Genomic DNA, 25,940 nt, shown 5'->3' with positions numbered 1-25,940 from the left:
CCTCCCAAAAACCCCTAACCCCTTTTTCCGCCATTGAAGCTCCTTAAACCCCAACGGCCGCAATGAACGCCATTTTTACTCCTACATAGTTCTCAGAGATGCTTCTTAGGCATCGCTCTTCTCTCCACGGTCTCTTCTTCTCCAACGCCGTCTGTCCTATTATGGGTTCCAACTACTTCCTCCACTTCAAAACTACACCCTCTTCATTAAACAACAAATCCAATATACACAAATTCATTTCATCTGGTTTGCCCTCTAATTCAGTACCCAAATTGGTTTCTTTATCTCTTAAACCCTCTGACTTATCTTTTTGTTCTCATGCCAGTATCTCCAGACCAGGTAAAGTTATCACTCCGTTAAACAACCCAACTTTATTTCTGCTTCATTTCGTTAAGTTTGGATTTTGTATGTTCACTGTTTAGTTGGGAAAAACTTGAACTTCAAAGTTGTTGCTAGAAGAATAGGATACATGCCCATATGGTATATGCTTAGTGTTTTGTATTTTGGCCGCCCACTGAGCAGTGTATTCCTTTTGGTTGTTGATTATGATATATCACACTTCAAGAATCATGATATACATGGTATGATTACGATGACTCTTGTCATATCTAGTTTAGACAAATTATCAACACTTTCAGCATGTGACAGGTGGTGCACTGCCATCAGATCTGCCATGGATGAAGTCTCAGGAGCAACCTTCTTGTTATGCTACCATTGCACATACCAACAATGCCATTACATATCTATCAACCTTTTTCACATTTTGGAACTTTTACCTAGGTGCATCAAATCACATACGTAGAACAATGATAACATTCTATCTCTGTTTATATACTTGCAAGTTAAAATATCCAATATGTAAAAGTTAACTTTGCATAGTAGTTGTTGAGTTACTTTCTACCCTTTTTATTGAGTCTTTTATCTTGGAACTAATTGCGAGTTTTCACTTATGGGTATTAGTGCATGGTTCTTGTTTTACTCATATTTGGTTGAGGGTGGCGTTTAAATATGCATAACTCCATTAGTTATCTTTTCTAGAGAATCCAAGAAAATTGTGGCACCGAGTAGTATGAGTTAACCTATTCCCACACTCCTCAATTGAAAGGTATTGCTCGACCACAAAATGGACACTATGTTGGTGTAGCCATTATCATGCCGATGATATAGTGTTATCATTGTTTTCTAGGGTAACAATTTTGCCAATTTTATGATTATTTGTATATGTCTTTTGTTCTTTGTAAGGGAAAAAATCATTCTATGGCTTGATCTTATGAACTTGATGATAAAATTATTGCATCTATGTTAGCAATTCTAGCTCACAAAAGGGTGATGTTTTAGTCCTAGAATTAGCAAGATACTATTAGTATATCATCTAGTATGCTAGGGTTTTGGTTAGGCTATCGGTGTTGCTCATGAACTATAATGACTTCATATACTACTCAGACTTCGAGCTTACCCTAGGAGAAAAAGACACAATGATATGGTCCATGAAGCTACTTTGTAGGTACATTTATTATTTCATCCTTTGGTATGTTTTCTACAACCTTTTACTCGCATTTGCATATGGTGCATTTTTTCTTTATCTTAGATGTTCATATGTTTTTATTATAACTAAATGCTTTTGTCTTAGTGGCCAATGGTTATAGTATGCATTGTAGTACTAAGATGCTGATTCATCCCTAATAGACGAGTGCCTGTGACCTTTTATTATAAGAGAAAGCATGACAAGTACATTATTCTCATTTTCTATGTTGACAATATTTTAGATGATTCCGATAGGCGACTTGCTTAGAAATTTTCTTTGAGTTCTAGATGAAAAATTCTCAAAACCTCACATCCTTGAAAATTGGTTAAACTCCGCAAGGGGGTCATCATGTGCAAAGTTAATCACCTCACAATTTAAAGTGTTATTGTCTTGTCGGGAAGTGTATTCTCTTGTAGTAGTCACTATGAACTACAGATGTTGTGGTACCTAAGTGGAGCCTAAGGGCGGGACATCTTATATACACATCATGGGCATACTTGAGTTACTGGTTGGGTAGATGGGTGTCATGTGGGATGTCTAGCTCGCATAAGGTTCATAAATGGGTACCATTGGGGTTTACTCTTTACCCTAGGAAAACTAGAAGAATGTTGTTTTTTTCTTTTCTTAAGTCAAGTTTTAATTCCGAATTATGTCACAGACAACTTGTAAGTTGATATGGTTATGTTATTTGGTACAAGAGTTTGGTCATTCTACATTTTGTATGAGAGATGTGTAATGAGGTAACTATGCATAGCTACATGAATCATATATTTCATAAACATGCCAAGACATTGACTGATTGACGTGGATCCGCATTTTCTTAATGAAAAAGTGGTTGATACTTCTAGGAACGTAGTAACGCTAGTTCCATTGAGCCAGGATCAGATTGCAACATCTTGACGAAGTCCGTTTTTCTCACATATATGCTATGGGATTAGGCTGTTTCTTATTTTTTCTATTAACCAATATCTGGATAGGCCATCTGTCTTGTAAAAGATCAATTGCTGTTTGATTGTGTGCTGAATAAACAGTTCGAATGACATTACTGATCAATTTACCTATATTATTAGTGAACGACTGCCAAAATTATTAGAATGTGGTAGAGCATGAATCAGTATTTCCATAAATAAAGAATAAATTCTATACACAGAGTGAATCATATTCTTCATCACTTGGATACTCGCCGTCTGGAACCATGTGGATCTGGACCTCCTAATAACTCTTCCAACTATAATTATTAGTACAAACGGGAACTCCAAAAAGACTTGGGATTATCAGCCAAATCATTACCTATTGTTCTTCAAATACAAACACATAGATTATGAAACCTTGTTGCAAATGAGTACATATTCCATACATTGCCACTAAAGAAATTTGCTTACTAAATTTAGCCATCATTTTATTCAATAAGCTGTAAACAAACACTGCTTAATGGCTGAGCGGATAAGCCATTCAACTCATTAAGAAAAAAAAAGACAGGCTCATATCGTCTCTGTTCTGCATTAGTGCTTTTAGGGTTTTGTACTATTGTGGGCCGGGTGGCCACCTTATACTTTTCATATCTGCATTGGTTTATTGATATGTACTTTTAGATGCTGCTCTATTCAGTTATCAGCCCTGCCTCAAAATAATTACTTCTTTTGCATACTTTTCTATACTGTTACCAAAAGTGGTTCCTTATTTTTTTAATTAAAAACGTTGAGTCAGTCAAGTTAAGTTGGAGAATATTTCGCTTCTTTTGGATAATCGATAATGGACTTTTCTCCTTCTGCTATAGTTTCTAAAGTATGTTTAGAGAAGCCTGATGAGGAAATAGTTGATTCCCAACAGCTAAAGCTACTTAGACTGAAATTGGAAGGGATTGGAATAGCCTGTGGATCTTGTACACCTGGCCAGACATATGGCTTGCTCTGCCCCATGGTATGCATAAACGTTGCTTTTCTCTTGGATACTTTGGTTGCTTGTTTTCTACAAACATGATAACGGTACACTTAAACTTCTAGCCTATCATTTGGAAATCTTAGCGCTGCACATAGCACAAGTGTAGTCTTCTGTTGAATATCAGGAACGGTTTTTGTGCTGCCTAAAATGAAAAAAGACATCATTAATGTTTGGGATAGTACTTCGTCTCAAGAACAGAGGGGTTATTTGAAACTGGACCATTTTTGGCACTTGATCAAGTGATTAGTGCACTACTGATCCACTTCCCTCTAAACAACCTCTTTACTCTTGTGGGTAGGTCAGGTCTGCCTACATCCCACTCTCCCTAGATCCATTCTACTGCTGGGATATACGGGGCGCGTTTGGTTTATATTGTAATTCCTCAAGTCTTTTAGGTTCCTCAGATTTTATTCGGTTATTCCTTTTTTGATACTTCCTTTTCCAGCCCTCTTTTCTTTCTTTATTTGGAGAAAATTTAAAGGATATTTTTTCTCCTCCAACAGTGCAAAGGTGGTGAATCTGGTGAGAAGAAACTCTCTCTCTTCGTTGCTGAGGATGGGTAAGTTGCCTCATATTCTTGGAATTACTTTCTTATTCATATCTAATAACATGGGATTTGTTAAAATGTTGTAGTAATGCAGCTGTGTGGACTTGTTTTCGAGCCAAGTGTGGATGGAAAGGCAGTACACGGGTAACACTTCTCATTTTGTACCACTTGGTCTCATTTGAGTATTACGTTGTCTCTAATTGTCTAATGGTGTGGCAGGCTTTCGCAGATGTTAAGTCAAGTTACAACACGATGAGGAAACTTCCCAGAGTGAAAAGAATTAAGGAAATTGCAGAGAAAGATTTGAAGTTAGAACCTTTGTGCCACGATGTAAAATTTTCTAACCTATTCACTTATTTATTTTGAAGGTGGATTACACAAAGTACCGTATATATAAAGAAAAGGACAAAAAGCAAGGGGACTTGGGCCCGGGTAGCACAAATGACAAAGGACACTTTTAACCCCGTGTTTTTCTTGTTATAAGAAGTCATATTGACTGCTATTATGACGTAGTGGTTGGTTTTGAATCTTTTGATGATTGCTAAACGAAGTGGTGAAGCAACTAATTAGGAATGCACATATTAAGAACATTATTAAAGGAATGACAGGTATAAACCTTAACGTAGTTGGGTAGTACGCTTGGAACAAGAAGGTTCGTCGTACAATCTCGGCGATTACAAAAGTAAAGGAGTATATCCCTCTACCTTAGTGTCTTTCCATTTCCGTCTTTCAGAAACAAACACTTCGCCTAATTCTTTTGAATTTCGGCCTTGGCCGCCCTACCTAAATCAATCGTCATATCGTTTGGGATGGTTTGCTACATTTGTTTCATCATTCTAGTGTTGCTGCATATCTTCTAAGATATATGTAACTTTGAGGATGTAGTTTTCTGTTTGATATTATCTAATTTCTGTGATTCAGTTACTTGAATATTTTTCCGAAAGAATGATATCTGAAGAGACATTAAGGAGAAACTCCGTCATGCAAAGACGCTATGAGAATCAGGTACAGAACATACCTGCCTTCTCCAAGTGGATTTAACTTAGGGGCCGTTTACCTAAATGCTTACCCGGTARGCACTTACCGCTAGGAGTCAACACTATAATTTATTTTACCGGGTAAGATTGTAGAACATCAAAATGGTATCATATGCAAGAATTTACCCGGTAAGCACTTACCTGGGTAAGAGTCGTCACCCTCACTTACCGAGTAAGACTCTCCATCTTCATCACTGCTTTTACCGGGTCAGATTTTTGACCCTTGCCATGTTCATCCGGTAAGAAAAATTACCCGGTAAGCACTTCCCAGGTAAGCGTTTGGTAAACGGCCCCTTATACAGCTACTTGAGGAGAAAATCAAGTCGGTTTAATCTGTTTGTAATTTCTTGCTCAATGTCATGTTGGCAGATTGTTATTGCATTTACTTATAGACGAAAGGGAGAACTTGTTAGTTGCAAATATCGAGATCTCGAAAAAAAGTTTTGGCAGGTCCTCTTTCTCTCTCTCATCTGTTGCTTCTACATCTATTTAGCAAAATTTAGTGGCTATGGTACATATTTTATGTTTGGAGATATTCTGCTATACATATATACTTGTAAGATTAAAGATGTCGCACTTTCAGAAAAGTTTATGATGGTTTTGCTCATACTCTGTAGGAAAGTGATACTGAGAAAATATTATACGGACTCGATGATATAGAAGGCGAAAGTGATATCATCATTGTAATATTTTCATCTTGAAATACATTTATTTACAAGTGTGGCTCACTTACCGTAGACTTGTTTTCTTTTCCTGTACTTAATTCTTATTCTTTCATAACAGGTTGAGGGTGAAATGGACAAGCTTGCAATGGAAGAAGCTGGTTTTCGTAACTGTGTGAGTGTCCCTGACGGTGCTCCTTCAAAGGTTTCCTCTAAAGAGTTACCATCTCATGAACAGGTTCCATTTTAATTCAACTTTCAATTCTATAATTTTTGGCTTTTTCTTGCTTGATTTTTGTCACTGTGCTAAGCCCTCGGTAATCTTTAATCCATAAAAGTATTTTGTTAATGTAGGACACAAAATACCAATATTTATGGAACTGCAAGGAGTATTTAGAAAAGGTAAGTTTAAACTACTTTCTATTCTTTGTTTTTCTACCTCTTCCAAAATGTAAGTCAGCATGATTGTTCATATCTTGAAGGCGTCACGCATAATACTTGCCACTGATGGGGATCAACCTGGTCAAGCCTTAGCCGAAGAGCTTGCACGCCGCCTTGGTAGAGAAAGGTTGGGACGTTGGATTTATTTGTTAGTGCTGGTATAGTTTCTGGTTTCTGGTTTTCAACACCGTCAAGTTTTTTTCATTATTGCTTAAACAGGTGCTGGCGAGTCACATGGCCAAGCAAAAATGAAACGGAGCATTTTAAAGATGCTAATGAGGTTTGACGCATGTAGACTGTAGTTTTTTTCAGTTTTTTTTTTCAATTATACATTTATAAAACTTCATACAGTAACTTTATAAAACGGATGTTCTTACATTTCATAATAGTCTCATATTTGTTGGCCAAATAATTGAAATATGTAATTGTTCTGTAACTTCCTTGCTTAATCATTGCCTTTTGAGGAACTAGAGACAAACTAGTTAATTGGTATAAATTTTTAATCACTTGTTGCAATGGCTGAACCAGAAGCTCTTTTGCCAGGTTCTCATGTTCATGGGTCCTGCTGTCTTGAGGGAAGTTATTCAGACTGCCGAATTGTACCCCATCAAAGGTTTATTCAACTTTAGAGATTACTTCAGTGAAATTGATGCATATTATCATCAGACCCTTGGTAGTGAGCTTGGAATTTCAACTGGATGGAAGGCTATGGATGATTTATATAATGTATGTTTACTTATCCTCTATAGAGCTACAGCTTGCTATAACTATGCCACCTTTCCTTCTCTGTATATTTCAGATTAGATTTCTTTTATGTTTAATACATGTGGGTATTTGCTGCTTTTTTATTTAATAATGTGGTGGATGCACTATGATGTGAGTTGTATTTTCTTCTTTGAGGACTGGCATTGATCAGACTTTAGTCAGCATTTTTGGCAGTTACCTAATGTACACGTATGCCTATTTTGGAGAATAGGGACTATATTCATTTCTTCTTCTATATTTGCACGTAAGCTCATTAACTTTGCAGAAACAAACTTCCAACCATAAGAGTTTGCTTAATTGTCCACTGATCTCCAAACTGTTGAAACAACTTGGGCAGACTCAAAAAAAGCCCCAGAACTATTAAACTACTTATCATGCTCTTTTCATGCGCTTTAGTCTATTTCTTGACTCTTTTTTACTTAATCCTTTCTTAGGTTTTCTGGTCTATCCTATAACCTTTCTATGTCTGGTTCACTTGTTATGTTTTTATCATGACTCACATGCCATTGCACAACATACCATGTACATATCAAATACAAACACATAAGCATGCATACAATTTTGGTATATTATATTTGTACTACCAGTTCTACACTCACTTATCAACATGTAAGACACATGTGAGCATGCACCCAACTGACACTAACTACAAATTCATTCGAAGAAAACTCGAGTCTCGGTTTCAAATGCTCTACAGTAGGGAAGGAACTTTCCATCGGTTTTCTGCATTTCCTTAATTTATCAGATACAATCTGTCACTTGTCCAATAGTCTATCAAGTGTTTGGTTCCTGAAAAGTGCTGTGAGTGGAGCATAAATGATTGAGCAATTGAACGCTTTTGCAAGTGTATTAATTGTAAAAATACTCGGCAATGGTTGATTATTTAATACAGTGGGAACATTCAGCACATGTCTGACTGTTACAGAACTGGGATGTTGGGACTGTTGGCTATTCTGAAAAGATATGTTTATAGGAAGATACTGAGCATATGATATAATTATGATAATCTGTGGTCAGGCACAATTGAATCGATAATCCAACATGTTGTAGACGTTCACAAAAGAAGTGTTAGGATTGCTTGAATGTGCTATTGTAACAACTATGATGTTACTTCTAACCAGGTTGTGCCAGGAGAGTTGACTGTAGTCACCGGAGTTCCCAATTCAGGAAAGAGCGAGTGGATTGATGCGTTGTTATGCAATCTTAATGAAAGTGTTGGTTGGAAGTTTGCACTATGCTCTATGGAGAACAAGGTATTCCGGTTTCTCAAGTGCGTTATTAATAATTCTTTGTGCTTTCTAATGTCCATTTTATACAATCATTTGCATGCCCTTTTGGAAGTACGCAATATTTATATACAGCAAATTAAACTCACCCACTTCTCACCTTTGGTGAGACTTGAACCCCTTACCGTTGGCCAATGACGCTTTGGTGCCTTCTTGACTACATAATCAGAATATGTAGTTTATATTATGGTTGATGGTTTTACCTTTTATATGTCTTATTGAAACAACCCACCAAACACGAAACAGTACGAATTCTCAAAATTTTTTTCATACAATATCATATTCTCCATACTAAAGTTATACAATATTCCAAAGTATGATTACATGACAAATGAGAGTATGGATTAACAAAAACTTTATCAGTTATAACACTTTTATTCTCAATAACACTTTACATTTTTCCCTTGCTTTTATTCTGAGATGATGGACGACCTGCAAAACAAATTAGTACAATAATTGAGCATTAGACCAAAAGGTCTAGTGAGTGAATTACCCTTTCACAAAACACAACTTACTATTTATAACCCAAGATAGTTCAAATCTGGATCTTCATTACATCTATCGCGATTACACCGCCAGTTCATCTATCGCGGTTACACCGCCATTTAGATAGAATTCACTTCCGGAAGTGATTACTGTGTAATACATAGTCCTATCCGGACAATACTATGTTCGTAGAGGAGGTTACCGGTTAAGCTTGATTTTATCCGGACAACACTATGTTCTTAGAAGAGGTTCCCGGACAAGACTTCATTCTTTTCCGAACATTAAACTGCCCGGTGAAGGGTTATCGGACAATACTACAACATAGGGTCATGTCCTGGACGTTGCCTTGTCTGATGATTGTTCTTATCCGGACATTATTCTGCTTGATGAGGGGTTTTATCCGGACAACACTATAACCGGTGAGAATTTCTATCCGGATACTGCTTTAGCCGATGAGGGTACATATGCGGACACTGCTTTGGCCGGTGAGGGTACATATCCGGACACTGCTTTGGCCGGTGAGGGTACATATCCGGACATTGCTTTGGCCGGGGAGGAGCCTCATCGGACAGACTTTGTCTGATGAGCTCTGTTCTTGAGATATTTATCAAGCGATGAAGTAGCAGTGATCATATACAGTTTTAATCTTACATCATAAAAATATGACAACTAGATATACTGAAAGCAGTATGGAACTCACCTTTGCCTTTAAAATCAACTTTGAAATTTACTTCTACTCTTTGATCACCTAAGCTTCTTGAAAGAAAATTATAGATCTTCCAAAATCAGTAAACTTTTCCCCATTCACAGATACTTGCTATTTAAAGCAAGTGTATAGCCGACCTAAAAAGGGGGGGTGCTTACCATGCAACCCTCCCCACTATCATCTTCCTCACACACACACACACACACATATATATATATATATATTCGTATATATATATATATATATATATATATATAATTACACTACTCAAACACGATTATAAAGAAAGAATCATAGATCGATTCCCCTCCAATCCTTGAATGCCAAACACTTACTTCCCATTACCAAATTACTTTAATACCCGATCAACTGCATACTGAAACAGAACATTACAACATTCCCTCCTTAGAAGAATTCCGTCCCGGAATTCCACTAAGTAAACAAATGAGGATATTTTATCCACATCTCTGTCTCTGATTCCCAGGTGCCTTCCGGTTCTTTATGATAACGCCACTGAACTTTCACTAACCCGATCTCTTTATTCTGCAATTTCTTTACCTTGAAGTCAATAATGGCTTCAGGGGTCTCTTCAAACATAATCTCTCATCAATCTCAATTTCTGGTAGAGGTACTGCTACGTTTGGATTTACTAAACACTTCCTCAAATTTGATACATGAAAAGTGTTATGAATACCACTTTAACTCCAATGCAAGTTCTAGTTTGTATGCCACCTCCCCAATTCTTTCAATGATAGGAAATGATCCAATATACCTTGGGCTCAACTTTCCTTTATTTCCAAAACGTACTACCCCCTTCCACGGTGATACCTTTAACATTACTCTATTTCGAATTTGGAATTCAATCGACTTTCGACGTTTATCTGCATAACTTCTTTGCCGATCTTGGGCCGCTTTCATTCGTTCTCGGATTTGACAAATTTTATCTGCTGTTTGCTGCACTAACTCACGCCCAGCCAACTGTTTCTCACCTATCTCATTCCAACACAAAAGGGTTCGACATTTTTGTCCATATAGAACCTCAAAAGATGCGGCTTGAATACTCGAATGATAACTGTTATTGTTGTAGGAGAATTCGATTAACGTAAATGGTTATCCCACGATCCCCCAAAATCAATAACACAGGCTCGAAGCATATCTTCTAGTGTCTGGATAGTTCATTCATTTTGTTCATCTGTTTGAGGATGATAAGCTGTACTTAACTTAATTTGTGAACCCATATCTCTTTGAAAACTCTTCCAAAACATAGACGTGAATCGATTGTCTCGATCAGAAATTATTGATAATGGAACACCATGACGTGTTACTATCTAATCAATATACAATTTTGTAAACCGGTCCATTGAGTATGCTTCTTTCATTGGTAGAAAATGAGCAGACTTGGATAAGCGATCCACAATAACCCATATGGCATCATAATCTCTCGGTGTTCTTGGCGATTTGGTATGAAATCCATAGTAACGTGATCCCATTTCCAGATCAATATTTCTAAAGACTGCAACTTACCATACGGACGTTGGTGTCCTATCTTCACTTGTAAACATGTCATACACTGCTCAACATGTTTGGCTATATCTTTCTTCATGCCCGGCCACCAATAATATTGTTTCATGTCCCGATACATTTTGTTCGTACCCGGATGGATAACAAAACGTGATTGGTGAGCTTCACTTAGAATACGTTTTCTGAGATCACCATAACATGGTACTCAAGTTCTGTTTTGGAAGCTCTATAATCCCCTATCATTCTTTTCCAATTCAGATACCATTCCACTCGGTCTTTCTTGTTTAATCTTACTCTCTTTCATAGCTTTATATTGAAATTTTTGCAGTACTTCATGAATTCTTGGTAGTAACTCAGCTCTTAAGGCTATAGCTTTGATGATACCACTTTTCTCTTGATGGCTTAAAGCATAAGCTACCACATTCGCCTTTCCCGGATGATACAATATCTCACAATCATAATCACTAACCAATTCTAACAATCGTCTTTGGCACATGTTCAAATCTTTCTTATGGAACAAATGCTGTAGACTCTTATGATCTGTGAAAATATGACATTTCGTTCCATATAAGTAATGTCTCTAAATCTTTAAAGCGAACACTACAGCTGCTAATTCATATCATGCGTAGGATACTGTTTTTCATGATCCTTTATCTATACTATCTTATTAAACAAATTTAGCAAAAGTCTTAAAGTCTTAAAATTCTAAATGACTAAAATACCCTTTATACTCACTTTTTCACTTTTTCACCCCCCTCTCCTCACATACACTCACCCCTCACATACGCTCACCCTCTCACGACCGATTTTTTCAAAATTATAATTTTAAATTTACACTTTATACCCTATAATTAATTAATTAATTTACTTTACGTCCTTTACTTTTAAATGTTTCATTTTAAACATTTATCAAATTAACATACATAATCGTATATCAATTAAAACATGGTTAAAAAATACATTTTTACTTTAACAAGTTAAACCATTATAATCGTCTCGTTAATACATTCGAAATGAGTCCAATATTGAATAGTTTTTGACTTAATTGTATTATTATATATTATATATACTGTGCAAAAATATTTTTAATATTTACGATTTATACTTTTATAGTTATTTATTTTTATATATACTATATATTTTGGGGTTAGGCTGTCCAAATTGCACTGTATAATATGTTTTGAATTAATATGTTATTGGGTTTTTTTTGAAATATATATATATATATATATATATACACATGTATTAATTCAACCTTAATCTGAGTTTCTGGATAAGAAAGAGGGTAAGCAGTTGAAATTTCATTCTAAAACCCATATTTTTTGTCTTTTCATGGCTTATGATCTGTTAAAATTGTAGTTTTCTTTATTGGTTATGATCTGTCAAAATTGTAGTTTTCTTTATTGGTTTTGAGTGTTTATCTTAAAACTCAATTTTTTTGGTTCTTTGCTCTTGGTGTAAATCAAATACATTTGTGGAGTCGTTTAAATATGTTGGATTTTAAATATATTGGATTTTAAACTGTCATACAATTGTTTTCATCGATAGTCTGTAATTGGAACCATAACTCTTATTTATTCAAACTGTATTAATATGTAAAGACCAAGTGTAACCTATATCATCGTTAAATCTTATCTTATAAAACCAGTGGAACTTCAAAATCGTTAAAATTCATGGCTCCCGCCGCATTGCACGGGTACACAACTAGTTTGCCTTGAAGCATAAACAATTACCTTCCCACGTTGCATCAACATGCAACCCAAACCCAGTTTCGAGGCGTCACTATAAACCACAAAATCTTCCGTTCCATCTGGCAAGGATAGAATTGGTGCGCTATATAATTTATCTTTTAATGTTTGAAAAGCCTGAGCTTGATCCTCTTCCCATTCAAACCTTACATTCTTCTTTGTCAACTTGGTTAATGGAGTAGCTATACGAGAGAAATCATGTATAAACTTGCGATAATACCCTGCTAACCCAAGAAAACTTCTAATTTCTGTTGGTGTTTTCGGCGATTCCCACCTCTCAATGGCTTCAATTTTAAGTGGATCCACCTTGATGCCTAATTCCGAAATAATATGGCCCAAAAACTGAACCTCCCGCATCCATAACTCACATTTTGACATCTTAGCATATAACTTTTCTTGTTTCAATAATTCCAGAAGTAGTCGTAAATGGTGAGCATGCTCTTCCACTGATCGAGAGTATATCAGAATATCATCAAGAAAGACAATCACAAATTTATCGAGATACGGGCGACATACTCTATTCATCATATCTATAAATGCTGCAGGTGCATTTGTAAGTCCAAATGGCATAACCAAAAATTCACAGTGTCCACGACGAGTATGGAATGCCGTTTTCGACACATCTTCGGCCCGAATCTTCAACTGATGATGACCAGATTGTAAATCAATTTTAGAAAAGTAAGTAGCCTCAATTAATTGATCAAAGAAATCATCAATTCTTGGAAGAGGATACTTATTTTTTATTGTTAACTTAATTGATCAAACAAATCAGTTGCTACAGTATCCCCTTTCCTTTTATCACCAACCCTTTTTTGTGGTTGGCGATTGATATCCTGTTCCAGGATATTACATATTTCTGGAAATTCGACTCCAAACTCCAAATATACTTCCTAATTTTACTGCTTTCGGTTGTGATATATGCTTCAGCAAACTGAGACTGTTCCATAAAAACCTCCGCATACTGACGAACCGTCATGTTACCCTGTTCCAAACGAAGAAAATCGTCCTCTAGATTTCGCACAACAGCTTCAAGACTATTAAATTTTAAATTTTACCACAAATTCCTCCCACAACATGGTCTTTAAAATATTCAGATCCGAACTCGACAGAATCTCCCACCAATATAGTGCACTTGACCGCAACCTGGATACAACAAACATTACTTTATCTTCTTATGTTCTTTTACTGGTCTGCAGACTTAATTCAATTTCTTTAAGCCAACACATGGCTTTTACGGGATAACGTTCCTCGGAAACTTAGGAGGCTTACAAGCAAGGAACATCTTGATATAACCTCCTTTTTGTACTGACGATGAAGTAGGTGGTGCGGACGTAGTCGTTACCGGTGTACTGGCTCCGGCTTCTTCCTGAAAATTTGGATTCCTTACTCCTTCCGGGTTATTTTGTGCAGAACGTCCCAACAAGTTTACCAGATTTTCCTGAAATTTTCCCAGTTTAGCTGCCAACATTTCCTGGGTAATAAAACTAGCGTCATGAGCACGATCATTACCCCTTGCTCTGCCCCGTCCATGACCTGACATAGAACTTTCTTGTGCTGATAATTCTTGTTCTGTATGGGCTTCTTGTTGAATATTTCTTCCCCTTCCTCGTCCCTGACTTTGACCTCGTGTTTCAATAGTCATAGCATTCTCTGGATCTTCTTCTCTATTTACCATTCCTCTTCCCTGATCTCATCCATGGCCAGTAGAAGTCCTTCCAGATCGATTGAGATTATCTGCCATTCTTTCCTAGTACTTGTATTACTTTAACGTTCTTACTGCCACAATAAACACATACAATTAATCACATACCAAAGTATGATAACATGTGTACCCATAGATCAAGTGTCTGTAACTCAAGATCACATTTATCATGCTTATCATCATAATAGGTTCAATCATAACACATTCCCAGGTCCATAATCCCAGTGGACCTATTATCACATACTCCACATCTCTAGTTTAAGTCTAAGTATTAAGTTAATACCCATATCCCTTAAACTAAGGCTCTGATACCAACTGAAATAACCCACCAAACACGAAACAATACGAATTTACAAAATTTTTATCATACAATACCATATTCTCCATACTAAAGTTATACAATATTCCAAAGTATGGTTACATGACAAATGAGAGTATAGATTAACAAAAACTTTATCGCTTATAACACGTTTCTTCTCAATAACACTTCTTTACATTTTCCCTTGCCTTTATTCTGAGATGATGGACGACCTGCAAAACAGATTAGTACAATAATTGAGCGTTAGACCAGAAGGTCTAGTGAGTGAATTACCCTTTCACAAAACACAACTTACTATTTAAAACCCAAGATAGTTCAAATTTGGATCTTCATTACATCTATCGCGGTTACACTGCCGGTTCATCTATCGCGGTTACACCGCTATTCGATCTATCGTGGTTACACCGCCATTTAGATAGAATTCACTTCCTGAAGTGATTACTGTGTAATACATAGTCCTTTCTGGACAATACTATGTCCGGGGAGGAGGTTACCGGTCAAGCTTGATCTTATCCGGACAACACTATGTCTGGAGAAGAGGTTACCGGACAAGATTTCATTCTTTTCCAAACATTAAACTGCCCGGTGAAGGGTTATATCTGACAATACTACAACATAGGGTCATGTCCGGACGTTGCCTTATCCAATGATTGTTCTTATCCGGACATTATTCTGCTCGATGAGGGGTATTATCCGGACAACACTATAACCGGTGAGAAGTTCTATCTGGACACTGCTTTGGTCGGTGAGGGTACATATCCGGACACTGCTTTGGTCGGGGAGGAGCCTCATCGGACAAGCTTTGTCCGATGAGCTCTATTCTTGAGATATTTATCAGGCGATGAAGTAGCAGTGATCATATACAGTTTTAATCTGATTAAAACAACACAAACCAGTACTAGATTGAATTACATCATAAAAATATGATAACTAGATATACTGAAAGCAGTATGGAACTCACCTTTGCCTTTAAAATCAGCTTTGAAATTTACTTCTACTCTTTGATCACCTAAGCTTCTTGAAAGAAAATTATAGATCTTCCGAAGTGAACTTTTCCCTATTCACAAATACTTGCTATTTAAAGCAAGTGTATAGCCGACCTAAAAAGGGGGGTGCTTACCATGCAACCCTCCCCACTATCATCTTCCCACACATACACACACACACACACACACACACATATATATATATATATATATAGGGGGGGGGGAAGAGCAAATGTTAACCAACAATTTTGTGTTAACTTTGAAAACCATGACAACCAATCAAATTCCATTCTTCTTGTAGGTTTATGTCATGTTCACATTTTAATTACAAGGGTATTTCAGTAAATTGATTTGATATGTAACTCCCAAACAATTAATGGGGAGTTACAAATCATCAAATCCCAAAAAATAYDCATTTATAATATTAATATTTTTATTTTTTTTAATCTTGATCTTCCACGTTTATTGTTTTATCAGTTTTTAATTCGCATAGAAAACACGGTAGTAAATTTTTTTGGTATCAATCAAGCTAATATGGATAAACGCAATGGAATATAAATCGACAACAGTGAGAAGATTAAAATGGTTTATGATGACAATCGGAGTTCGAGGTCGGAAATTGAAGAAATTAACCAAAGCGAATGTCTTGGTAATAGATTTTTATTTTTTTTTAGATTCGTTTTAATCGAAATTATGTTCATTACGATGTGTTGTGTTTTTTATAATTCATCTTGTATTGATAGCTTTTTTTTAATTACTAAAATACGTAGCTAAATCACATGTTCAAATGGAAGTACATGCACGACCCATTTTCATATTGTCATATTACCGACTTTTATGAATCATGAACCATTGTGTTCATGTTACGTCTATCTGAACACAAATGTTATTTTTTAAGCTTGATACCAAATCTTTATATTTGTGTAAGTGTTTGCACCCGGTGTTCATAGTGTTTGGGTTATGTGTTCATATATTTTATACGATATGAACAAGGGGTGAACACGATATGAACAAGGGGTGAACAACCATATAAGATCAGAAACATATATGAACAAGGGGTGAACAACCATATAAGATCAGAAACATATATGAACAAGGGGTGAACCTTAAATGGTGTGGATGCAATGCATGTATAAAACTCCAATTGACAAAGGATCGCTCCTGAATGTGTTTATAATGAAGGAACTATTGTTCACAATCTGTTCATATCGTGTTCATATATGTTTTTTTACTTATTTCCTTTCGTATAACAGTTTTTCTTATTATGTTCATATTGTGTTCATATTGTGTTTATAAATGCTATGCAGTCCAAGTTCATATATATGTCAAATTTTTGTTCGCATTTGACACAATGGTTCATATATATATAGTTGTGTTCATATGGTTCTTACATTAACAAAAATAAATTAACAAAAAAATATAGAATTTTTTATATTGTAACTCCCAATTAATTAATGATATGGGAGTTACATAATTTTTTTTACCTAAATACCCTTTTCAACTTTGTTCACTTATCTTTATGAAATTTTAAATTAAAAATAATAAGTTTTTATCATGATTAATCACAATCGTTTATTGAAAGATTGAATGGCCAAGATCGGTTAACAAAGTTAACACAAAAACTTTGTTTAACATTTGAACCTGACCCTATATATATATATATATATATATATATATATATAATTACACTACTCAAACACGATTGTAAAGAAAAAATCATAGATCGATTCCCCTCCAATCCTTGAATGCCAAACACTAACCCCGAACTTCCCATTACCAAATTACTTTAATACCCGATCAACTGGATACTGAAACCGAACATTACACTTATACCATATGGACTTTTCCCTCATACATCTACAATTCCCATGAAGCATCGATATGGACATGGTATGTGGATACAAGTTACAACATCAAGAACTGATATAATCTTCGATATCGTACTCGCAAATTTTGTTGGAATTGAACATATGAAAACATTTAATAATATATTATATGTAAATGAGCTTTTAACCTTCAAGTTGGGAACATGTAATAACCTTCAAGTAGTCGGATAAATGATTGCAAGTTACAACATCAAGAAATGATATAATCTTCGATATCGTACTCGTAAATTTTGTTGGAATTGAACATATGAAAACATTTAATAATCTATTATATGCTAATGAGAGCTTTTAACCTTAAAGTTGGGAACATTTAATAACCTTCAAGTAGTCGGATACATGATCACGCATTTTCCCCGGTGTTTGTCTGACATTGATATTGCTTTTGTGTTCATGTTTTTGCTTCTTATTTAATATTTACTTCTTTTTTTGATAGCTTCATGCACTTATCTTTCCTTTCCTTGAAATGAGATTTACTTTCCTTATTTTTAAAGAATTAGTCATGAGATGATGCATGCATAAATATATGAATAAATATAATAGTTGCACATATAGATTACTGATAAGTGGTTGCTTTATGTTTCTCTACCTTTAGGTTAGGGAGCATGCAAGGAAACTTCTCGAAAAGCGCTTGAAGAAGCCATTCTTTGATGTGAGGTTAGCTCAGTTCAGACTGTTCTATAATCAAAGTAGTTTGTTTCCGTTCTTAAAGTAGTTTTGTACTTGCTTATTCAAGGTTCTCATCTCTGTGTTGCAACATTCTTTGAGCCTTTAGATCAAGTCCTGGTACATATCTATGAAAAATCACATCTGCTGGCAGCCACACCTAGCTGTAGGCTGACAAATGGTGTTTTATGTTTGTTCCATTTTGTTTTGCTATGTATGCTGCCTGCACAATCGAGAGTTAATTGATGTTAAATCAAGTGCTGGACTGAAAAGATTAATCCCAGAAGAAAGTTGAGGATGAAACAATGAACCGAAAACGGAAATTGTGAAGTTACTGACTTAAGGAATGAAAATAGGAGATAGTTAAAGAATAAACTACTCTAATCCATAAAGAAATTGATCGACCAAGATTAAAGGGAAAGAGAACACTAATCCACCAAGATCAAAGATGTCTAGGGTTATGTTTGGTGCTCGGGACATGACGAAACATGACAAAACAAAAACCTGTTGTCCTACCTTTGACTCGACATCAGACTGGGACTAGATGGGACTGAGTGGGACAAAATGTATTATTTTTGACCCACCAAAATACGTGGAACAAAAATTAGGGAGATGAGACAAGATTGTTAAATTGCTAAACTGCCATGTCAAATTAAAACCCTAAAACCTTCCACAATTCTTACACCTGTGACCTACCTACCTCACCTATCCAGTCCTGTTTTGTCTACTCCTGTGCGGTCCCACCCGTGTGCCAAACACACCCTAAAGGATTTGAATCTGAGATCTTGTTGTGGAAATTCCAACCTGTTTCCGTTGGGACAATTTTGTATATCAAGCCTTAATTTCCTCTTAATCTAAAATCTCTTGTCAGTTTTGAATCCTTAACTTGTCTTAAATGACCACAAATGATCTAATGGCCTCCCTAATTTTTGATGAGAGGGAATATTTATGAAGTTTCATCAGTTGGTGTTTTTTTGCTTATATATATGTATATATTATTTCGTTCTTTTCATGTTTGGACACATTTCTCGTACTTTGTGTTTGATATCATGGTGTATCCCAGGTATGGGAAATCTGTTGAAAGAATGAGTCCGGAAGATTTGGAGGCAGGAAAGCAATGGCTGAGTGACACTTTTCATCTCATACGGTGTGTTCCAAAATAGAGCATTGGTTGTTATTTCTTTGTTAGTTCCAAATCATATGGTTAAAATTTTAGAAGACGATTTGTTGCTCATCTTAGTTATTCTGTATGTCATTGAAATTTAAAAAGTAGCATGAGTTCTTTGTACTTTTTTATGCTAAACGTTAAAGGTGGAATAGGTGCGAGAATGATTGCCTACCAAGTATCACTTGGGTCCTTGATCTTGCAAAAGCTGCGGTTCTTAGACATGGGGTGAACGGACTCGTGATTGATCCATACAATGAGCTTGATCACCAGCGGCCTTCGAACCAGTGAGTATATATATATACCATGCACCCCCAATGTATTAATCCCCCCGTCCCAAAAAATAAGTGTCCACATTTCTGTTTCAGTTTCTCTCAAAATAAGTGTCCACTTTCGAAATTAAGTGCTTACTTTCCAATTATACCCCTAATTATGAGACGAAAAAAATTAATTACTCCATTATTAAGGGTAAAATTGTCATTTTAGTTAAAAAGTGTGAAAATTACACATTTCTAAAACTATGTGTCTTTTTCATTGTAGACATTTATTTTGGGATGCATGAAGTACTCTTTTTATGATGTTTGAAAATTTGTTCTAAGACTTGAATGCACAACAGGACTGAAACAGAGTATGTTAGTCAGATGCTGACGAGCGTGAAGCGATTTGCCCAACACCATTCATGCCATGTTTGGTTTGTGGCGCATCCTAAACAGGTTAGCAAAACAGTGAATCTTTTTTTTACATGGTGAGGCCATTGGTCTAACTTCCGAATTCTGTTCAACAGTTGCAGCAATGGACCGGTAAACCTCCAAATCTATACGACATTAGTGGAAGTGCACACTTCATAAACAAATGTGATAATGGAATTATTATTCATCGAAATAGGGATCCAGAAGCAGGCGCAATGGATCTAGTGCAGGTACTGTGATTCTCATCAATTATGCACTATTCTTTGCAGACATGACCAAATCAAACCAAATATGCATTATGCTTATCCTGTTTCTCTTAAATTCTTTCAAGATCTGTGTGCGGAAGGTGCGGAATAAAGTTTCGGGAACGATAGGTGATGCGTTCTTGACATATAATAGGTATGTTACTTCTAATAATTCTTAACCAAATACAAGATATACTTGCATTTAAATTGGTATTAGGGTTTATATTTTGGCCTGTTGTCCTCTCTACTTATATATTGATTATATATAGCCTTACTATTTGAGAACCTCTTTTCGTATGATGTTGAAGCTATGGCTTCATGTAGAAACCCCATCCCCATAAATCAACCATCAAAGAAGCTGTTGATCATGTCCTTCTGATATGTTGTGTCATCTTGCTCATTGTATCTGAGATGATTTCTGCTTTGTTTGACTGTTGTCAGTTTGACTTTGACCATTGCTTTTGGAACCTGCCGTTTTGTGCCCTTTCTGTTGACTTCAGTTGACTGTAAAACCATATTAAACCAAACAAGCCCATAATATCTGTGTGTGTGTGTTTGTGGGGGAGGGGGGGGGGGGGGTTGAGATGTATGCACACTTAACCTCCACCGCAAAGATTAGAGCAGTTGTGTTCATGAAGACCCTTGGCTTGAGCATAGTGTGGAAAAAAGCATTCGAAAAAGGAACTTGAGAACAAGATAAGCAGTCCTGAAATTTGAAATTTGGCTCCACAAACTGCAATGTGGATAGACAGTCTAGTGAAACCGCTGCCACCATTTGAATCATATCTGACTTTTCACAGCCGGGGGTCTTTATATGAACATTTGCTCTACTTTTTGGGACAGATGTCAGGTCTGTGTACATCTTATCCTCTCCAAACTCCACATCTGAATAGGATATATTGGGCTCTTTTTGTTTGGTTTGATTTGGTTTGTTGTCCCAGTGGATAGATTCTTCATGGTAAATACCTATTTACACTCTATTGAAGCTTCAAGACCTTGTTTTTCTTCTGTTTCAGATCTTTAAGAGCCTCCTATAGGAACTTTATCTTATGTAGTTGAGAGTCTAGAAAGGATAATATGCTCTTAAAAATGTGACTGACCTGAAAAGTTTTGAAGATCTTTAACAGTGGTCACAATATACCAAAATAACTTTAAGAGGTGTTTGCCCCTCAAAATACCATTTGAAAACACAGGATGTTATACACGTTACACTCATAAGAATTCCTGCTTTCTTACACTAGGACAATTTTATCGACACTTTTCACTTTTTGGATCCTTTGGGACAGATGTCAGGTCTACGTATTGCAGGATCCCACCTTCCGGTGGGATATAGTGGACTCATTCGGAGTTTATTTGATGTTTATGAATTTTGAATCAGTGCCCAAAATAAGGAAAGCTTTTTATGAAACAATTCACTCTTTGATTGTATGATGGAAGTTTCTTGAATATGATATCTTGGTAAGGAAAAATAGAATAAAAATTTGTTGAATTTATTGGTGCAGAGTAACCGGTGAATATTTGGACATCAAGCCAAAGGATTTGAAGTGAAGGGCTTCTCTTCTTTTTTCTTCTCATTTATCTTTTTTGATTACTTTTCTGTATTATGTTTCAACATTGTAACCAAATTAATCTGATGATGCAAATTGATATCTTATTTATGTATAAATCTTGATTGCATCTGCATTTCTATCTGTAAACATATGTTTCTTGATAGGATCATATCGACTTTGCCTACATCATTGCTGAAAACCCCCCGAACCGAACGAACCCATATAACCAATTTTAATACTTGATTTTTTCTAAATTCTTATAACTTTTGCTCCTTTATTTTATAAAAGATCTGGTATTAACCGATTTTGTGTAAATTACAAATTTCATTCTTGTGGGTTGATGTTGATTACAATGAGGGTCCCTGAACACTGAAACTCATAGAGGGGACCTTGTGGTTTCACTCTTTGTTACGGAGGAGGTCTTTGAAGCTAACTTTCGTTAAAAAAACATCGTTATGGTTCCACCAACATCACTGACCTCTTCACCCTTCATCTTCTTCATCTCGTCCTCCCCCATCTTCAGGTGTCTACGGTAACCAAACCTCGAACATACCTCTCCTTTTTCCAGCAACCCCTCTTCCTCCTTGTTCAAGCAATGGTTGCAGATTTGAACCAAATCAAATTGATTTATCCATACTTGCGTTTTGAAAACTTTTGTAAACCATTATACATGGTTCTAACATAAAAAAACTTTAATGAAAAAAAGGAGCATGAACAGTTTGGGTTTGATATAGATTTTTAGGTGGCTTTTGGTATTCATTTGATGGGTTTTGGTTTAATGGTTTAGGTTTAGTTTTGGGTTAATTTGGTAGGTACAGGTGTTTTTTTGGGTGTATGTGTGTGAGATTTGTAATTAGGGATGTAAACGAACCGAACGTTCAACGAACTGTTCGTGAATCGTTCGGCGGGAAGTTCGTTTATGTTCGTTTATTTAATAAATGAACGAACATGAACAATTTTTTTTGTTCGTTTAGTTAAACGAACGAACATGAACAAGAGTCTCGTTYGTTYATTTATGTTTGTGAACGTTCGTTCATTTACCGTTCGTTTACGTTCGTTTATGTTCGTTTATATATTAAATTTAATATATAATCTTTTATTTATTTACTTTGAATTCAAATAATATTTATTTATGTTCGTTTAGCCCGTTCGTTTATGTTCGTTTAGCTMGTTCGTTTATGTTCGTTCGTTTACGTTCGTTTAGCATGTTAACGAACGAACATAAATGAACACGAACACACCTTATTTCTAAACGAACGTACATGAACACACAGATTTTCGTTTGTTTATCGTTCGTGTTCGTTCGGTTAAGTTAAACGAACGAACATGAACAAGCCTCCGTTCGTATTCGTTCGGTTCATTTACAGCCCTATTTGTAACGGTCGGAGAAGATGAATGGAAAGGAGTATTAGAGAAGATGACTGATGTTTATTGAAAATGAAAAAGGTTGGTATGAGTGGAGACACGTGACATAAATTAATTGGATGGTTGATAAATCTCTCTCTCTCTCTATATATATAAAAGGAAAACCCAATAGGTATTGAGGTCACATCATGATAATTGAGTATTAAGATGTTGATGAATTGTGGTTGAGTTTGAGGCATCTTACATTGGTGAAAAATTGAAATATTGGGATAAAGATTGTGTGTATAAGAAAGAAGATGAGATTCATTGTGTCAACTTAAAGGACTTGACTCATAAGATTATCTAATTTTTATATTTATATAATAAGATTTTTTTTTTCAAAATAGGACCATCCAAATTAGATAATCTATATACACACACGCACACACATATACATAGGTGAAGGTTCAAACGAGAGCCTTGGTGATTTACGAGAATGCGAGAACAACTCAATAATCACAAACTTTTTTAATTAATAAATTAACCTATATTAAATATAAATAAATTAATAAGGTCAGTAATGTAATTAAGTAATTTTTATTTTATTATAATTAATTATAATTATCTTTTTTTTTTATGGATTGATCACGTTCGTTTCCACTCTTTTCTTGTGATAATTGTGTGATTGTGTAACCATAACCTATCGAAACCATGATCAATCTAGTGTAATCATAACCTATTGAAACCATGAGTAATCGTTGTGATAAATGTGTGTTTGTCTAACCCTAACTGATCGAAACCATGATCAAATTGAGTGCGCAAGTGATGTTATAATAGTGATATAACATGATTATCACACCCATATCACACCAAATCATTGTGATAAATGCGTGATTTTCTAATCCTAACCTATCAAAACCATGACTAATCGTTGTGATAAATGTGTGATTGTCTAACCCTGACCGATCGAAACCATGATCAAATCGAGTACATTGTTATGATAGTGATATCACATAATTATCACACCGATATCACACCCACTCTCTTCTTTTCCCTTGTGATAATTGTGTGATTGTGTAACCATAACCTATCAAAACCATGATCAATCGAGTGTAACTATAACCTATCGAAACCATGAGTAATCGTTATGATAAATGTGTGATTGTCTAACCCTAACCGATCGAAACCATGAACAAATTGAGTGCGCAAGTGATGTTATAATAATGATATCACATGATTATCACATCCATATCACACCAAATCGTTTAGTGGATTTCGCTCGTAATCGTTGTGATAAATATGTGATTGTCTAATCCTAACCGATCGAAACCATGATCAAATTGAGTGCACTGTTATGATAGTGATATCACATGATTATCACACACATATCACACCATGATCAAAACAATAACTGTTGAATTAAGTGGATAACTCTAATTTCCATGATTATAATATGATCGTGTTTAAAATTGTATGATTTTGATTTCCGTTATTACTCTTTCGAATCTCTTTTTTTTTAATCGTTTTAAATTTCAATTTTAATTTAAAAAATCTTTTAGTTTTAATTGTTACCGCAATATGGGGTTAATAAGTTATTCTTGCATTCTTGTAAATCACAGGAGTTCTCGTTTGAACCTTTTCTTATATATTTATATATATGTAATAAGAAAAGTACTAAGAGGTATTGAGGTGATAACATGGAAATTGAGTATTTAAATGTTGGTGAAAGGGTAAAAGATTATATAGACTAAAAGAAAACCCAAGAGATATTGATGTGACATTAAGATAATTGAGTATTGAGGTATTGGTGAATTGTGGTTGAGTTTGAGACATCTCATATTGATGAAAAATTGAAAGATTGGAAAATGATGTGTGTATAAGAAAAAAATGAGATTCATTGTGTCAACTTAATGGCTTGACTCATAAGATTATCTTATTTGGATGACCCTATTTTTACAAAACAAATCTTATTATATAAAAATAAAAATGAATTGTGTTTATAATCTCTCTCACACACACACACACACACATATATATATATATGTAGATATATATATAATAAAAGAAGTACCAAGAGGCATGAGGTGAAAACATAGGAATTGAGTATTTAGATGTTGGTGAAAGGATAAAAGATTATATATATTAAAGAAAAACACACGAGGTATTGAGGTAACACTATGTATATTATATATTATATATTATATATATATATATATATTTATATCTTTATATATATAAAAAAAACATTTAGGGTATTGATGTGACACAATGAGAATTAAGTATTTCTAAATGGTGAATTGTGATTAAGTTTTTATCGTCCCACATTGGTTAGAAGTTGAAAGATTTTTACACAAAGTGATGTGTACAAAAAAAAGGTGGATTGGAAGTATTCTCAAATGGTAAATTGTGGTTTAATTTTAGTTGTCCTACATTGGTGAGAAGTTGAAAAATTTGAAGAAAGTGATGTGTATAAGAAATGTGGATTGAATGTCTTTGTGTCAGTTCATGAGGTTTGATGCATATGATTGTCTTATTTTGGATGACTCTCTTTGAAATCAATAAACATGGTTGATACTAAAACGAACCAAAGGGTAAAACTGTTATACAATATTTTAGTTGATGAAGAAAAAACAAAAGAACGAACAAGGTTGATTAGGAGTCGAGGCCTGTGTTTAACACAATATCCATAAAACAAATTCGTCCCATTATGAACGTTTGTTTCCCAG

General features: G+C 35.2%; 1 protein-coding gene across 5 annotated transcripts; it reads left to right on the top strand.

Moving 5' to 3' along the window:
- Positions 1-22,054, top strand: LOC112519298 (twinkle homolog protein, chloroplastic/mitochondrial-like). 5 transcript variants are annotated; one of them, XM_025127349.1, is made up of 22 exons: positions 1-246; positions 326-339; positions 3,356-3,445; positions 3,970-4,025; positions 4,100-4,157; positions 4,233-4,343; positions 4,935-5,018; positions 5,420-5,500; positions 5,668-5,733; positions 5,834-5,950; positions 6,067-6,114; positions 6,195-6,280; positions 6,373-6,433; positions 6,697-6,879; positions 8,040-8,171; positions 18,151-18,212; positions 19,285-19,368; positions 19,542-19,673; positions 20,003-20,099; positions 20,171-20,305; positions 20,407-20,474; positions 21,823-22,054. In XM_025127349.1, exons 1-22 carry the CDS (start codon positions 99-101, stop codon positions 21,866-21,868), a joined length of 1,959 nt encoding a protein of 652 aa, XP_024983117.1. In that variant the 5' UTR covers positions 1-98; the 3' UTR covers positions 21,869-22,054. The 5 variants fall into 5 exon arrangements, with proteins under 5 accessions (XP_024983117.1, XP_024983113.1, XP_024983116.1 ...); XM_025127345.1 differs by adding an exon at positions 649-780 and having other exon boundaries at positions 1-339; positions 3,303-3,445; XM_025127348.1 differs by lacking the exon at positions 21,823-22,054 and adding an exon at positions 649-780 and having other exon boundaries at positions 1-339; positions 3,303-3,445; positions 20,171-20,186; positions 20,272-20,305.
- The last annotated feature ends 3,886 nt before the right edge of the window (positions 22,055-25,940 follow it).

This window comes from Cynara cardunculus, assembly GCF_001531365.2.
Source record: "Cynara cardunculus var. scolymus isolate 2C chromosome LG 10, CcrdV1, whole genome shotgun sequence".
NCBI lineage: Eukaryota > Viridiplantae > Streptophyta > Magnoliopsida > Asterales > Asteraceae > Cynara > Cynara cardunculus.
Note: the sequence above shows the minus strand (reverse complement) of the source record. Positions and strands in the feature narration are given on the sequence as shown.